This window comes from Mobula birostris, chromosome 12, assembly GCF_030028105.1.
Source record: "Mobula birostris isolate sMobBir1 chromosome 12, sMobBir1.hap1, whole genome shotgun sequence".
In the NCBI taxonomy this organism is placed as follows: domain Eukaryota; kingdom Metazoa; phylum Chordata; class Chondrichthyes; order Myliobatiformes; family Myliobatidae; genus Mobula; species Mobula birostris.
In genome coordinates this window covers 112,504,394-112,523,559 of record NC_092381.1, presented here as the reverse complement: position 1 = coordinate 112,523,559, position 19,166 = coordinate 112,504,394, and the positions used below count along the sequence as shown (strand labels likewise).

The 19,166-nt window shown below is 44.6% G+C and overlaps 1 protein-coding gene across 2 annotated transcripts in view; it reads left to right on the top strand.

The window, feature by feature from the left end:
• The window catches only part of coq8b (coenzyme Q8B), a 93,638-nt gene that overhangs the window by 28,584 nt on the left and 45,888 nt on the right, over positions 1 to 19,166 (top strand). For both annotated transcript variants that reach the window (XM_072274502.1, XM_072274503.1), the window contains exon 7: positions 14,129 to 14,214. In XM_072274502.1, coding sequence (XP_072130603.1) covers positions 14,129 to 14,214 — 86 coding nt within the window. The remainder of the gene's footprint in view (positions 1 to 14,128; positions 14,215 to 19,166) is intronic.

Sequence of the window (19,166 nt, the reverse complement as noted above, 5' to 3'; positions counted from 1 at the left end):
AAGTCATTGGGTATATTTAAAGTGGAGTTTGATAGTTTCTTGATTAGGGCATCAAAGGTTACGGGAAAAAAGCAGGAGAAAAGGATTGAAGCAGTTAATAAATCAGCCATGATAGATTCGATGGGCTGAGTGCCCCAATTCGGCTCCTTTGTGTTATGGTCTCATAGTGTTTTGTGGTTAGTGAAACAGAAGCGAAGTTTGATGCAGCACCAGAGCAAGTAGCAGATGCTGCAAATGGTGTATGCATGGACTAGATGGGCTAAAGGGCTTGTTTCTGTGTTGTTCTTTTCTATGACCCAGCTTCCACTCTAACAACACACAAGCTAATGGAGGCACTGAGGCGGCATCTGTGGAAGGAAACGGTTGACGTTTTGGGTCGAGATTCATTTGATTCATAATGTCGACTGTCCATTTCCCTCCCCAGATGCTGCCTGACCCTCTGATTTTCTGCGGTATCTTGTGAGTTGCTCCAGATTACAGCACACGCGGTCTCCTCTGTTTCTGCTGTGCTCTACTGATGAAGTTGAAGTCTTAGATGTAATGGACATGGAGAGGATGCTTCCTGTAGTTGGAAGAGTCTCAGACCAGAGACCACAACCTCAGAATAGAGCAGGGGTTCCCAACCAATTTTTTTAAATGCCATGGACTAGTACTATTAAGCAAGGAGCCCGTGGGTATAGTGAAACAGAGGGTCTGAATGGTCTTGTAGCTGAAACATCAAGTCTGGCCAGGACACCAGAACCCAAACCCCACTATGTTTTGAAATAGCTCACCATGAGACAGAATTAGGCCATTCAATAATGGCTGACTTATTTTTCCATTCAATCCCATTCTCCTGCCGTTCTGATTGAGTCCCATTGAAACTACTTAGGGGAAAGAGATACATCTTCCTTGTATATTTCTGGAGCCATCCATCAACACTGTAGCAAAAAGAGATGTATTTTTGGGTACCTGGCTTTGCAACAGACTATTCAAAGGGGGTCTGCTTATTTATGTGAAACTTCTTCACCCACCTGGAGAGAGCAATCAGAATTGGAGCTGGAACATCTCCAATAATATATTTCAATTTGATTACTCTGGATGAGTAATTAGTAATATTGGTGTCTGCAGAGGAAGGATAACTAAGAAACAATTTGCCCATGAGATGTAGGAGCAGAATTAGGCCATTCGGCCCATCAAGACTTCTCCGCCATTTCATCATGGCTGATCCATTTCCTCTCTTCTGCCTTCTCCCCAAATCCCCTGATGCCCCGACTAATCAAGAATCTATCAACCTCTGCCTTGGATATACCCAATGACCAGGCCTCCACAGCATCCTGTGACAACAAATTTTACAGGTTCACCACCTTCTGGCTAAGAAAAATTCCTTCTCATCTCCACTCTAAAAAGACGTCCCTCTATACAGAGGCTGTGTTCTCTGGTCTTAGACTCCCCCCACGCTAGGAAACATCCTCTCCACGTCCACTCTATTGAGGCCTTTCAACATGCGATAGGTTTCAATGAGGTCACCCCTTAATCTTCTGAATTCCAGTGAGTACAGACTCAGAGCCATCAAATGCTTGTCATATGACAAGCCTTTCAAAACAATATTCCTAGTGAGGCTTCACCAGTGCTTTATAAAGCCTCAACATTACATCCTTGCTTTAATATTCTCGTCCTCTCAAAATGAATGCTAGCATCACATTTGCCTTCCTCACCACAGACTCAATCTGCAAATTAACCTTCAGGGAATCCTGCATGAGGACTCCCAAAGAATATTCGACGTTTCGTCGTTCACTTCAAATACTTGGTGGAATTGTGTAATATTGATCTTGTTTTAAAATAATTAACGTTATTGACTGTCTAATTACAATCTGATCCGCACTGACCTTGCAAGTTTTTACCTCAGCTTTTGGACCTCGAAGGCCAGAATAAAGCCAGATATGCCTGTCCTAAGGTTTAATTATGAGAAAAGATTACACAGACTAATCTTGTGTTCCCTGGAGGCAAAGGTTAAGTGGTGATTTGGATTTTAGAATCTTGAAAGTAATTGATTAGGTGGTTGGCGGAGCATAGAACAGGGAAATATAATATCTAATCTCTGATAGAGGTGAACATAGATCGAGTGGACAGCCAAAGACTTTTTCCAAGTGCAGAAATGGCTAATACCAAGAGGGGGGGATAGTTTTAAGGTGATTGGAGAATAGATGTCAGAGAGTCCCTTATCTAAGAAAAGGATGTGCTGATGGAAAGGGTTCATAAAATTGATTCCAGGATTGAAAGGCTTGTCATATGAGGAATGTTTAATGGCTGTGGGTCTGTACTCACTGGAATTCAGAAGAATGGTGGGTGACATCATTGAAATCTATCGAATGTTGAAAGGCCTCGATAGAGTGAATGTGGAGGGGATGTTTCTTATGGTGGGAGAGTCTAAGAGCAGAGGACACAGCCTCAGAATAGAGGGACGTCCTTTTAGAACTAAGATGAGGAATTTCCTTAGCCAGAGGGTGCAGAATCTGTAGAATTTGTTGCCACAGGCAAGCTGTGAAGGCCAAGTCATTGGGTATGTTTAAGGTAAAGGTTGATAGATTCTTGATTAGTCATGGTATGAAGGGATACGGGGAGAAGGCAGGAGATTGGGGGCTGAGAGAGGAAGTGATCAGCCATGATGAAATGGCAGAGAAGGTTCGATGGGCCGAATGGCCTAATCCTGCTCCTATATCTTATGGGCAAATTATACTCCCCCCACAGTAAAGAGAGCTTTTGGTACATTGGCCTTTATAAATCAAAGTATTGAATATAAGAGTTGGAATGTTATGGTGAGGTTGTATAAGGCATAGGTGAGGCCGAATTTGGAGTATTGTGTGCAGTTTTGGTCACCAAATTACAGGAAGAATATTAATAAGGTTGAAAGAGTGCAGAGAAGGTTTACAAGGATGCTGCCGGGACTTGAAGAAAAGTTGAATAGGTTAGGACTTTATTCCCTGGAGCGTAGAAGAATGAGGGGAGATTTGATAGAGGTATATAAAATTATGATGGGTATAGATAGAGTGAATGCAAGCAGGCTTTTTCCACTGAGGCAAGGGGAGAAAAAAGCCAGAGGACATGGGTTAAGGGTGACGGGGAAAAGTTTAAAGGGAACATTAGGGAGGGCTTCTTCACACAGAGAGTGGTGGGAGTGTGGAATGAGCTGCCAGATGAAGTGATAAATGCGGGCTCACTTTTAACATTTAAGAGAAACTTGGACAGGTATATGGATGAGAGGTGTATGGAGGGATATGGTCCGTGTGCAGGTCAGTGGGACTAGGCAGAAAAATGGTTCGGCACAGCCAAGAAGGGCCAAAAGGCCTGTTTCAGTGCTGTAATGTTCTATGGTTCTAATAACAAAGCCCATTCCCTCCCCAACGGTAAATTACAGCAACAATAACAATCTCTATCCCCTTCCCCTCAGTAAAATACAGCAACAATAACAATCTCTATCCCCTCCCCCTCAGTAAAATACAGCAACAATAACAATCCCCGACCCTCCCCCACAGTAAAATACAACGAAAATAACAATTCCTGTCCCCTCCCCCACAGTAAAATACAGTAACAATAACAATCCCCATCCTGTCCGCCAGAGTAAAATACAGTAACAATAACAATCCCCATCCCCTCCCCCTCAGTAAAGTACAGTAACAATAACAATCCCCATCCCCTCCTGCACAGTAAAATACAGTAACAATAACAATCCCCATCCCCTCCCCCACAGTAAAATACAGTAACAATAACAATCCCCATCTCCTCCCTCACAGTAAAATACAGTAACAATAACAATCTGCATCCCCACCCCACAGTAAAATACAGTAACAATAACAATCCCCATCCCCTCCCCCACAGTAAAATACAGTAATGATAACAATCCCCATCTCCTCCCTCACAGTAAAATACAGTAACAATAACAATCTGCATCCCCACCCCACAGTAAAATACAGTAACAATAACAATCCCCATTCCTTTCCCCACAGTAAAATACAGTAACAATAACAATCCCCATCCTGTCCGCCAGAGTAAAATACAGTAACAATAACAATCCCCATCCCCTCCCCCTCAGTAAAGTACAGTAACAATAACAATCCCCATCCCCTCCTGCACAGTAAAATACAGTAACAATAACAATCCCCATCCCCTCCCCCACAGTAAAATACAGTAACAATAACAATCCCCATCCACACCCCCACAGTAAAATACAGTAATGATAACAATCCCCATCTCCTCCCTCACAGTAAAATACAGTAACAATAACAATCTGCATCCCCACCCCACAGTAAAATACAGTAACAATAACAATCCCCATCCCCTCCCCCACAGTAAAATACAGTAATGATAACAATCCCCATCCCCTCCCCCACAGTAAAATACAGTAACAATAACAATCCCCATCTCCTCCCTCACAGTAAAATACAGTAACAATAACAATCTGCATCCCCACCCCACAGTAAAATACAGTAACAATAACAATCCCCATCCCCTCCCCCACAGTAAAATACAGTAATGATAACAATCCCCATCTCCTCCCTCACAGTAAAATACAGTAACAATAACAATCTGCATCCCCACCCCACAGTAAAATACAGTAACAATAACAATCCCCATTCCTTTCCCCACAGTAAAATACAGTAACAATAACAATCCCCATCCTGTCCGCCAGAGTAAAATACAGTAACAATAACAATCCCCATCCCCTCCCCCTCAGTAAAGTACAGTAACAATAACAATCCCCATCCCCTCCTGCACAGTAAAATACAGTAACAATAACAATCCCCATCCCCTCCCCCACAGTAAAATACAGTAACAATAACAATCCCCATCCACACCCCCACAGTAAAATACAGTAATGATAACAATCCCCATCTCCTCCCTCACAGTAAAATACAGTAACAATAACAATCTGCATCCCCACCCCACAGTAAAATACAGTAACAATAACAATCCCCATTCCTTTCCCCACAGTAAAATACAGTAACAATAACAATCCCCATCCCCTCCCCCACAGTAAAATACAGTAACAATAACAATCCCCATCCCCTCCCCACAGTAAAATACAGTAACAATAACAATCCCCATCCCCCACAGTAAAATACAATAACAATCCCCATCCCCTCCCCACAGTAAAATACAGTAACAATAACAACCCCCATCGCCTCCCCCACAGTGAAATACAGTAACAATAACAATCCCCATCCCCCACAGTAAAATACAGTAACAATAACAATCCCCATCCCCTCCCCACAGTAAAATACAGTAACAATAACAACCCCCATCGCCTCCCCCACAGTAAAATACAGTAACAATAACAATCCCCATCCCCCACAGTAAAATACAGTAACAATAACAATCCCCATCCCCTCCCCACAGTAAAATACAGTAACAATAACAATCCCCATCCCCTCCCCACAGTAAAATACAGTAACAATAACAATCCCCATCCCCTCCCCACAGTAAAATACAGTAACAATAACAACCCCTATCCCCTCCCCCACAGTAAAATACAGTAACAATAACAATCCCCATCCCCCACAGTAAAATACAGAAATAATAACAATCCCCATCCCCTTCCCCACAGTAAAATACAGTAACAATGACAATAACCCCTCACTCGCAGAAAAACAAGACGGTGACGATTGCAACGGATCCCCAATCCCTCCCCTGCAGAGAGAGAAAAAACAGTGACCAACCCCCTCACTCGCAAAAAAGAATAGTGACAGTAGCATCAAATACCTTCACACACACACACACCCCCTATACACACCCCTACACACACACACCCCCTATACACACCCCTACACACACACACCCTACACACACACACACACACCCTATACACACCCCCTATACACACACACACACCCTGTACACACACCCTATACACACCCCCTATACACACACAGACACACACCCCCTATACACACACACACCTCTATACACACCCCCTATACACACACACACCCTATATACACACACACCCTATACGCACACAGACACACACACCTATACACACACACACACCCTATACACACACACACACACCCCCTATATACACACACACACCCCCTATACACACACACACACACACACACCCTATACACACACAGACACACACACACCTATACACACACAGACACACACCCCCTATACACACACACACCCCCTATATACACACACACCCCCTATACACACACACACACCCTATACACACCCCTACACACACACACACACACCCTATACACACACCTATACACACCCCTACACACACACACACCCATACACACACACACCCCCTATACACCCCCCATACACACACACACACACCCTATACACACACACACACCCTATACACACACAGACACACACACCCCCTATACACACACAGACACACACACACCCTATACACACAGACACAGACACACACACCTATACACATACACACCCTATACACGCACGCACACACGCACACCTATACGCACACACCCTATACACACACACCCACACCCTACACACACCCACACACACACACACCCACACACACACACACCCTATACACACACAGACACACACACACCTATACACACACACACCCTATACACACACACACACCCTATACACACAGACACACACACACCCCCTATACACACACAGACACACACACACCTATACACACACACCCTATACACACACACCCTATACACACACACACACACACCCCCTATACACACACACACCCTATATACACACACACACCCCCCCCCTATACACACACAGACACACACACCCCCTATACACACACACACACCCTATGTACACACACACACACCCCCCCTATACACACACACACCCCCTATACACACACAGACACACACACCCCCTATATACACACACACACACACACCCATACACACACACACACACACACACACACACACACACAGACACGCCCTATACACACACAGACACACACACACCCTATACACACACACCCTATATACACACACACACCCTATACACACACAGACACACACACCCCCTATACACACACACACACACACCCTATATACACACACACACCCTATATACACACACACACACACCCTATACACACACACACACACCCTATACACACACACACACTCTGTACACACACAGACACACACACACCCTATACACACACACAGACACACACACACCCCCTATACACACACACACCCCCTATACACACACACACCCTATACACACACACCCTATATACACACACACACACACACCCTATATACACACACACCCCCCATACACACAGAGACACACACACACCTATACACACACACACACACCCTATACACACACACACACCCTATACACACACAGACACACCTATACACACACACACACCCTATACACACACACAGACACACACACACACACCTATACACACACACACACACCTATACACACACACACACACCCTATACACACACACACACACACCTATACACACACACACCCTATACACACACACACACCCTATACACACACACACCCTCTATACACACACACACACACCCTACACACACACACACACACACACCCTATATACACACACACACCCCCTATACACACACACACCCCTATACACACACACACACACACACACACCCTATACACACACACACACCCTATATACACACACACCCCCCCTATACACACAGAGACACACACACACACCTATACACACACACACACACCCTATACACACAGACACACACACACACACACCATATACACACACAGACACACCTATACACACACACACCCTATACACACACACAGACACACACACACACCCTATACACACACACAGACACACACACACTCACCTATACACACACACACAGACCCTATACACACCCCCCCCTATACACACACACACACCTATACACACACACACACCCTATACACACACACACACACACCCTATATACACACACACCCTCTATACACACACACACACCCTATACACACACACACACCCTACACACACACACACACACACCCTATACACACACAGACACACGCACACACCTATACACACACACACACCCTATACACACACAGACACACACACACCTATACACACACACCCCTATACACACGCACCCTACACACACACACACCCTATACACACACACACCCCCTATACACACACACACACCCTATATACACACACACACACACCCTATACACACAGACACACACACCCTATACACACACAGACACACACACACACACAGACACACACACACACCTATACACACCTATACACATCCCTACACACCCCTACACACACACACACACACCTATACACACCCCTACACACACACCTATACACACCCCTACACACACACACCTATACACACACACCTATACACACACCCCTACACACACACCCCTACACACACACCCTACACACACACACACACCTACATACCCTTACACATCTACATATACACACCCTTACACACACCCTACACACACACCCCTACACACGCGCACGCACACCTACACACGCGCACGCACACCTACACACGCACACACACCCCTACACACACACACACACCCTTACATGCACACACACACACAACTACACACACACACTACACACACACACAGCTACACACACACACAAATGTACACACACCCCTACACACACACAAACCCCTACACACACACAAACCCTACACACACACACCCTACACACACACACACACACACACACACACACCCTATACACACACACCCTATACACACACACCCTATACACACACCCCTACACACACACCCCTACCCACACCCCCCTACACACACCCCCCTACACACGCACACACCCCTACACACTCACACCCTACATACACACCCCTACACACACACACACACACACACCCTACACACACACCCCTACGCACGCACACACACCCCTACGCACACACGCACACTCCCACACACACCCCCACACACCCCCTACACACACACACACACCGTACACACACACCCCTACACACGCACACACATATACACATGCACACACACCCCTACACACACACACGCACCCCCCTACACACACACGCACCCCCCTACACACACACGCTCCCCCCTACACACACACACACAACAGCTACAGATTGGCAGGTATGATATTGTGGCCATCACTGAGACGTGGCTAAAGGGTGCATGTCTCTCGGAGCTGAACGTCCAAGGATACACGGTGTATCGGAAGGATAGGAAGGTAGGCAGAGGGGGAGGCGTGGCTTTGTTGGTAAGAAATTATATTAAATCATTAGAAAGTGATATAGGATTGGAAGGTGCAGAATCTTTATGGGTCGACCTAAGAAATAGCAGGGGTAAAAGGACCCTGATGGCAGTTATTTATAGGCCTCCAAACAGCTGCAGGGATGTGGACTACAAATTACAACTGGAAATAGAAAAGGCTTGTCAGAAGGGCACTGTTATGATAATTGTGGGGGATTTTAACATGCGAGTGGATTGGGAAAATCAGGTCGGCACTGGATCTCGAGAGAGAATTTGTAGAATGTCTGCAAGATGGCTTTTTAGAACACTAGGGGATCGGCTGTACTGGATTGGTTATTGTGTAATGAACCGGAGGTGATTAGAGAGATTGAGGTGAAGGAACCCTTAGGAGGCAGTGATCATAACATGATTGAGTTCACTGTAAAATTGGAAAAAGAGAAGCTGAAATCTGATGTGTCGGTATTTCAGTGGAGTAAAGGAAATTACAGTGGCATGAGAGAGGAACTGGCCAAAGTTGACTGGAAAGGGACACTGGCGGGAAAGACAGCAGAGCAGCAGTGGTTGGAGTTTATGTGAGAAGTGAGGAAGGTGCAAGACAGGTATATTCCAAAAAAGAAGAAATTTTCGAGTGGAAAAAGGATGCAACTGTGGCTGACAAGAGAAGTCAAAGCCAAGGTTAAAGCAAAGGAGAGGGCATACAAAGAAGCAAAAATTAGTGGGAAGGCAGAGGATTGGGAAGTTTTTAAAACCTTACAAAAGGAAACCAAGAAGGTCATTAAGAGGGAAAAGATTAACTATGAAAGGAAGCTAGCAAATAATATCAAAGAGGATACTAAAAGCTTTTTCAAGTATATAAAGAGTAAAAGGCAGGTGAGAGTAGATATAGGACCGATAGAAAATGATGCTGCAGAAATTGTAATGGGAGATAAGGAGATGGCAGAGGAACTGAACGAGTATTTTGCATCAGTCTTCACTGAGGAAGACATTAGCAGTATACCAGACACTCAAGGGTGGCAGGGAAGAGAAGTGTGCGCAGTCACAATTACGACAGAGAAAGTACTCAGGAAGCTGAATAGTCTAAAGGTAGATAAATCTCCCGGACCAGATGGAATGCACTCGCGTGTTCTGAAGGAAGTAGCTGTGGAGATTGCGGAGGCATTAGCGATGACCTTTCAAAAGTCGATAGATTCTGGCATGGTTCCGGAGGACTGGAAGATTGCAAATGTCACTCCGCTATTTAAGAAGGGGGCAAGGAAGCAAAAAGGAAATTATAGACTTGTTAGCTTGACATCGGTGGTTGGGAAGTTGTTGGAGTCGATTGTCAAGGATGAGGTTACAGAGTACCTGGAGGCATATGACAGGATAGGCAGAACTCAGCATGGATTCCTTAAAGGAAAATCCTGCCTGACAAACCTATTACAATTTTTTGAGGAAATTACCAGTAGGCTAGACAAAGGAGATGCAGTGGATGTTGTATATTTGGATTTTCAGAAGGCCTTTGACAAGGTGCCACACATGAGGCTACTTAACAAGATAAGAGCCCATGGAATTACGGGAAAGTTACATACGTGGATAGAGCGTTGGCTGATTGTCAGGAAACAGAGAGTGGGAATAAAGGGATCCTATTCTGGATGGCTGCTGGTTACCAGTGGTGTTCCACAGGGGTCTGTGTTGGGGCCGCTTCTTTTTACATTGTACATCAACGATTTGGATTATGGAATAGATGGCTTTGTGGCTAAGTTTGCTGACAATACGAAGATAAGTGGAGGGGCCGGTAGTGCTGAGGAAACGGAGAGTCTGCAGAGAGACTTGGATAGATTGGAAGAATGGGCAGAGAAGTGGCAAATGAAGTACAATGTTGGAAAGTGTATGGTTATGCACTTTGGCAGAAAAAATAAACGGGCAGACTATTATCTAAATGGGGAAAGAATTCAAAGTTCTGAGATGCAACGGGACTTGGGAGTCCTTGTACAGGATACCCTTAAAGTTAACCTCCAGGTTGAGTCAGTAGTGAAGAAGGCGAATGCAATGTTGGCATTCATTTCTAGAGGGATAGAGTATAGGAGCAGGGATGTGATGTTGAGGCTCTATAAGGCGCTGGTGAGACCTCACTTGGAGTACTGTGGGCAGTTTTGGTCTCCTTATTTAAGAAAGGATGTGCTGATGTTGGAGAGGGTACAGAGAAGATTCACTAGAATGATTCCGGGAATGAGAGGGTTAACATATGAGGAACGTTTGTCCGCTCTTGGACTGTATTCCTTGGAGTTTAGAAGAATGAACAGCATGGACAGAGTGGATGTGGCAAAGTTGTTTCCCATGATAGGGGAGTCTAGTACGAGAGCTCATGACTTAAGGATTGAAGGGCGCCCATTCAGAACAGAAATGCGAAGAAATTTTTTTAGTCAGAGGGTGGTGAATCTATGGAATTTGTTGCCACGGGCAGCAGTGGAGGCCAAGTCATTGGGTGTATTTAAGGCAGAGATTGATAGGTATCTAAGTAGCCAGGGCATGAAAGGTTATGGTGAGAAGGCGGGGGAGTGGGAAATAAATGGAAGAATGGATCAGCTCATGATAAAATGGCGGAGCAGACTCGATGGGCCGAGTGGCCGACTTCTGCTCCTTTGTCTTATGGTCTTATACCAATTTGAAGTACAATCCGATCACGTAAATCTCAGAATATCCAAAAGTCATTCCGTGACTCGGAACTCCTGTCTGGTCTGAGCAGTGGCCAGATCACTGACCCTCTGGCCCTATTGGGAGCAACTGCCGACTGGGTCCGAATGCGGTCGTCCTGGCGGTGGGCCCAGGACATGGCCTCCATCGGGAGCGCTCACTGACTGGGTCCGGAACCTTCACCTCGATGCTTCAGTCTTCTTCCCCACTTCGAAATGGATTTGTTCGTGACCCTGTGTCCCATCGTTGGATTTTTCCATGTACCAGCTTGGTCTTTGGTCCTTTTCGTGTTCTTCTCGCTGATCTCCACGAGGCAACTCTCCAGACATAGCAGAGTGCTGGATCCTTCAATTGATATCTAAACTACACGTCACAGGCTCCAGCGGTTTCCCTAACAGAAGCTATACAAAAGAACAAGCAGTGGCGTAGGAAAACTGAAGTAATTTTGGAAGATTGTTACCCAAGGAATCATTGTTCACTGACGCCATCTTGCTCGGTAGATGCAGATATTCCAGGGGCATTTAAGAGACACTTAGACAATAGAAAATGGGGGCTGTGTGGGAGAGAAGGATTAGGCTGATCTTAGAGCAGTTTAAAACATTAGCAAATCATCATTGGCTGAAGGGCTTGTACTGCTGTACTGTTTTTATGTTCAGGAGCGGTTAAGGGAAGCACCTCAGTGGGATAGGTTGGAACAGTGTGTGCCTCTCTGCCACTCTTAATTTAAATGCTGTGCTGTTTTTCTAGATGTTGCTATGGATTTGTGGTGGTTAGATGAAGTTTGGATTGACCATGAGCATTGAAAGGTGTATCTAGTTGGAGGCATTGATCAGCTTCTCATTTCTGTGCTCAAGGGTGAACGAGGTCTTTTTCTAACGTCTTTCAAGTTGCCAGCTGTGTGTTTGAAGTACCTCCAGACTCTGTGACTTCCAGCACTGTCAGATGTCTGCAAACTTTGGGTGTGACTGGGTGTATATTCTGATAAAGACATCTGTTCTGGTTGGACTGACCTGGCTGTTGTGCTTGAAGTTTGGCATGTGAGCTCTGTACCGGACCGATTGTACCAGTGTAGCAGGTCCCTTTATCCCCACTTCCTTGCCAGTGCTTTCGGCTGGAGAAATTTGTGAGTTTGGGTTGGGTCAGTTCAGCGTTAACCATGGTCAGGTTCTGAGTTGGGTCCTGGTAATGTTGAATCCTAGTAACACCCATTTTGTGATCCTGGTCCTGGTCTTGTTCAGGGTTAGAGTCATTGAGCACTACTGAAACAGGCCATTCAGTCCATCTATTCCATGCTGAACTTTCATTCTGTGTAGCCCCATCGATCACGCCTGGACCATAGCCCTCCATATTCTTCCATCTATGTACTTACCCAAATTTCTTTTAAATAGAAACATAGAAAACCTACAGCACAATACAGGCCCTTCAGCCCACAAAGCTGTGCTGAACATGTCCCTACCTTAGAACTACCTAGGTTTTACCCATAGCCCTCTATTTTTCTCAGCTCCATGTAGCCATCCAGGAGTTTCTTAAAAGACCCTATCGTTTCCGCCTCCACTGCCGCCGGCAACCCATTTCACGCACTCACCACTCTCTGCATAAAAAAAAACCTTACCCCTGACATCTCCTCTGTACCTGCTTCTAAGCACCTTAAAACTGTGCCCTCTCATGCTAGCCATTTCAGCCCTGGGGAAAAGCCTCTGACTATCCACACGATCAGTGCCTCTCATTATCTTGAACATCTCTATCAGGTCACTTATTGGAATGTAAATGTTGGAATTGAACCCATATACACCACTGGCACCTCATTCCACAGTTGCACCAACTGCTGAGTGAAGAAGTTCCTCCTTAGGTTTCACCTCTCACCATTAACCTATGACCTCTTGAACAAGTCTCACCCAGCCTCAGTGGAAAAGCCAGCTTGCATTAATCTAATCTATACCCCTCATGGTTTTGTATACCAAAATCCTGTTGTCAGTCTTGGGTCCTGTCTGGGTTGATTGCGATGGGGCTAGACCGGGATTGGATTGCATCTGGGTTGACGATGGTTGGGTTGGGCTCAGCTGGTTTAATTATCAGCTGGAACTGCACTCTAGTTTAAAGTTGACCCATTCATCTTATCAACTTTCTGTGTGTGCAGACAACAGTTTCATCAACCCCCAACTCCAGAAGATCTTTGAGCGTGTGCGACAGAGTGCGGATTTCATGCCCGCTTGGCAGATGATGGTGAGTGTGGTGAGACCAGCTCCTTAAACAAATTTATTCAGAATCACTTTTATTATCACCGATATATGTCATAAAATTTGTTGTTTTGCGGCAGCAGTGCTTGCAATACATAAAAATATACTATAAATTACAAAAGGAACTATAAATACATATATGAAAAATGATCAAGTGCTTTCTCGGCGATAATGACGAATAAACTCTTGGGCTTCCAGCTGGGTACAAGTATTGATTTTAACCAATGTTTTGATGACAAACTCCGCCATCTTCATCAGGGATGATGCCTAGGCAGTGGTGTTTATACCCCTGTTGTCCATCCCTCCTGATTGGTTAGACCTCATCTAATCAGGTTTTGGCTGTCTCAACTTGTTTACCATTTGTACAATTGAATTCCAGTTCTTACTTAGAGCGAGACCTTTGTCTTTGTTAAAGTTCCTTTTTTCTAGTTTTATTTCAACGGCTTGCTTCACCAGGTGGTACCAAAAGCATGGCACAGTAGTTTTGTGCCGTCAAAGTCAATCCTACGGCCTTTGCAAATGCAATGTTCTGCTATCACACTTCTGTTGTCACCATCACATCTCCTAACATAGAACATTCTTTCTACTTTGATTAACCGTGCGAAAGCTATTTCGGACCTGGGGAGTCTCCATAAGGAAATAAGAGGGTTATTCTTAATATTCCTACAGAATGGCTACAAGGTGAAAGAAAATAATTGGGTCCTGAAAAAGGCCAATGGAAAAACCAGGAAGCCTAACAATGAGGAGGAATCCGTCACTACCACATGTCTTCCCTGTATTTCCACGGTTTCCAGAAGGATCGCCAGGATCCTGAAGGAATACCAGATTAATATCATCCACAGACGTAAGGAAGCTTAAGTCACAGCTTATGTCTGTCAGCGATGACGCAGAACTCAGGATGGTTGGCGTTTACAGGATTTCCTGTGAATGCGCAGCAGCGTTTATCAGCCAAACAGGGCACACGGTGGAAACGTGTATCAAGGAGCACAGAAGGTGTATCCGTTTGGGTTATCCGGAGAAATCGCCAGTAGCAGAACATTGCATTCACAATAGCAATAGGATTAACTTTAGCACAAAACTACAGTGCTGCACCAATGCCTTTTGGGACCACCTAGTGAAGGAAGCCATTGAAATAAAACTAAAAAAAAGAATTTTCACAAAGTCAAAGGTCTTGCTCCAAGTAAGAACTGGAATTCGATGTAAACAAGGTAGGTCAGCATAAACCTGATTGAAAGAGGACTAACCAATCAGGAGGAACAGATGATGGTGGTATATATACCACCAGTCTAGACATGCCTAGGTATCATCCCTGATGAAGAAGGCGGAGTTTGTCATTGAAATGTACGTTAAAGTCGATACCTATACCCGGCTGGAAACCCGAGAAGAGTTTATTCATGAAAAACATGTATATTAATATTTCATTTACACCTCATTGAAACCTATTGAAAGGATCAATAATGTGTATGTGGAGAGGGTGTTTCCTATGGTGGAGGACCAGAGTACATAGCCTCAGAATGGAGGGAGATCCATTTAGGACAAAGATGAGGAATTTCCTTTGCCAGAGAGTGGTGAATCTGTGGAATTTGTTACCACATTTGGTTGTAGAAGCAAAGTCATTGGGTATATTTGAGGCAAAGGTTGATAGGTTCTTCACTGGTCAGAGCATGAAGGGTTACGGAGAGAAGGCAGGAGATTGGGCTGTGAGGAAAATAGATCAGCCATAATGAAATGGCAGAGCAAAGTCAATGGGCCAAATGGCCTAATTCTGCTGCTATATCTTATGGATTTATGGTCTTATGGACAGAACACTTATTAGATCACAGAGCAATTTCTCATCCCCCCGCCCCCCCCACAACGATCTATAGCTAAAAACAGTACATTCTTTCACTGTCAACCTTGTAAAATTTGACCAGTGCTTCCAAGTAGCTACTCTCAAAGCTTTGAAATCCTCTGTAACTGGGGTCCCCAACAATTTTTTTTGCTTTGAACCCATGCCATTAACAGAGGGGTCAGTGGACTGCAGGTTGGAACTCTTGACCAATAAGAATTCCTTCATATTCTGACCATTAAAAGCATTTGAAAAAAGTTTTGAAGGGGAAATATTGTGATGGGAGAGGTTTGGGAGAGAGGGGAGTGGGTCATTCACAGGTTTTAAGGAACTATCCCCAAACAAAGGAACTGGTTGGTTCATAGGTTAGGATGGAAACACCAATGGCCAAGAAAGGAAAAGCTTATGAAAAGTGGTGGATACAGCCCAGTCCATCGCAGGAAAAGCCCCACCAGCAATTGAGCACATCTACAAAGAATGCTGCCACTAAAAAGCAGCATCCAACATCAAAGGTTCAGTCTGTGCTCTCTTCTTGCTGTTGCCATTGGGTAGGAGGTACAGAAGTCTTGGGTCCCACACCACCAGGTTCAGGAACAGTTATTACCCCACAACCATCAGGCTCCTGAACCAGTGTGGATAACTTCACTCACCACAATGAGCCTCAGGTCCCACACCACCAGGTTCAGGAACAGTTATTACCCGACAACCGTCAGGCTCCTGAACCAGTGAGGATAATTTCACCCACCACAATGAGCCTTAGGTCCCACACCACCAGGTTCAGGAACAGTTATTACCCACAACCATCAGGCTCCTGAACCAGTGTGGATAACTACACTCACCACAATGAGCCTCAGGTCCCACACCACCAGGTTCAGGAACAGTTATTACCCCACAACCATCAGGCTCCTGAACCAGTGTGGATAACTTCACTCACCACAATGAGCCTCAGGTCCCACACCACCAGGTTCAGGAACAGTTATTACCCGACAACCGTCAGGCTCCTGAACCAGTGAGGATAATTTCACCCACCACAATGAGCCTTAGGTCCCACACCACCAGGTTCAGGAACAGTTATTACCCACAACCATCAGGCTCCTGAACCAGTGTGGATAACTTCACTCACCACAACTCTGAACTGATTCTAGAGCCCATGGGTTCACTTTCAAAGACTCTACAACTCATGTTCAAAGTATTTATTTATTAATGTCACCCCGAACAAGGTGTAGCACCTGCTTAGCTCCTCCCCCACCCCCAATCAGAGTCATGTGAAGCCATGGGAGCAGGTGGTGGATGGTTGTCTGAGCAGCTGGTGCACATCACATGTCCTGGTTATGTGACCACTGACACCAGGTGGACAATGTCTGAAGGGTATTGATAATGGCTGGGGTCATCCGTCTTGTACAGACGCTGCCCAGAAGAAGGCAATGGTAAATCATTTATGTAGAAAAATTTGCCAAGAACAATCATGGTCAAAGACCATGGTCACCCACATCATACGACACTGCACATAATGATGATGTTTATCTATTTATTCATGTATCTATCTCTTTTTTTGTATTTGCACTGTCTGTCAGTCTTTGTGTGCAGTTTTCCATTGATTCTTTTGTACTTTGTTCTACTGTGAATGGCTGCAAGAAAATGAATCTCAAGATAGTATATGGCGACTTATACAATTTTTTGAATAATAAATTTACTTTGAACTTGGAATGTGGAACAGAGATGGCCCATGTAGCCCCAGACCTATTGTTGAATAAGATGGAGTCTTGGCTTCACAATCTACCTCATTATGATTTTGCACTTTATTGTTTACGAGTTCTGCACTTTTTTGGTAGCTGTTACCCTTAATTCTGCATTGTTGCCGTTTTATATTGTTCTATCTCAGTTCACTGAGTAATTGTTCATTCAGCGGCCACTTTGTTAGGTTCACCTGTTCGTTAATACAGATATCTGATCAGCCAATCATGTGGCAGCACTCAGTGCATAAAAGCATGCAGACACGGTTAATAAGTTCATTTGGTGTTCAGACCAAACATTAGAATGCGAAAGAAATGTGATCTAAGTGACTTTGACTGTGGAATAATTGTTGGTGCCAGACAGGATGGTCTGAGTATTTCAGAAACTGCTGATCGCCTGGAGTTTCCACGCACAACAGTCTCTAGAGCAGGTATTCCCAACCCAGGGTCCATGGACCCCTTGCCTTAATATTGTTGGTCCATGGCATAAAAAAGGTTGGGAAACCATGCTCTGGAGCTTGTAGCGAATGGTGTGAAAAACAAAAAGCATCCAGCAAATGGCAGTTCTGTTGGCAAAAACGCCTTGTTAATGAAAGGGGTCAGAGGAGAATGGCCAAACTGGTTCAAGCTGACAGAAAGGCAACAGTAACTGAACCACCCGTCTCAACACTCGGTGTGCATAAAAGCGTCTCTGAACGCACAACACGTTGAACCTTGAAGTGGATGGGCTACCGCAGCAAAAGACCACGAACGTGCACTCAGTGGCCACTTTATTAGGAAGTACAACTGAAGTGGCCAAGCAGTGTATATAGGAAATTATGTAAAAACTTAAAGCAAGCACAGAAAAGTTAAACTACAGGGAAAAATACTAGAAAAATAACTATTCTACACCATAATCCAACAGCGTGCTACATTCGATCAGTGATTTATCACAACGTTTTTTTCTGGCATTATAAATTCCATTCCTAGTTCTGGTTTAAACAAGGAGGAAAACGTGTGGCTACTGCAAGTAATCTCTCAGCTTTAGATTTGGTGCTTTTGCTACTGGTTGCAAGCCTTTCATTGCAGGAGTCGGCATGAATTTGCCCTGTTACATGTAACAGTATAATGTCCGACATAAAATGGTCACCAAACTGACTAACAACTAGAATTATTAATGACTTGGAATTCTCAATTTCTTTTTGGGAGTTGGGTAATCAGCAAATTCAGCCAAGTTACTGTTATGAAACTGCAGAGTGGAAATTGCAAGCTCGTTGAGGAGACCCTTTCAAGGATTCTTCATCTCACGGTCTCTTAATTTATTTATTTGTTTATTATTTCTTTATTTGTTTATTCTTTCTTTCTTTTTTTCTTTCTTTCTTTCTTTCTGTAATTGCA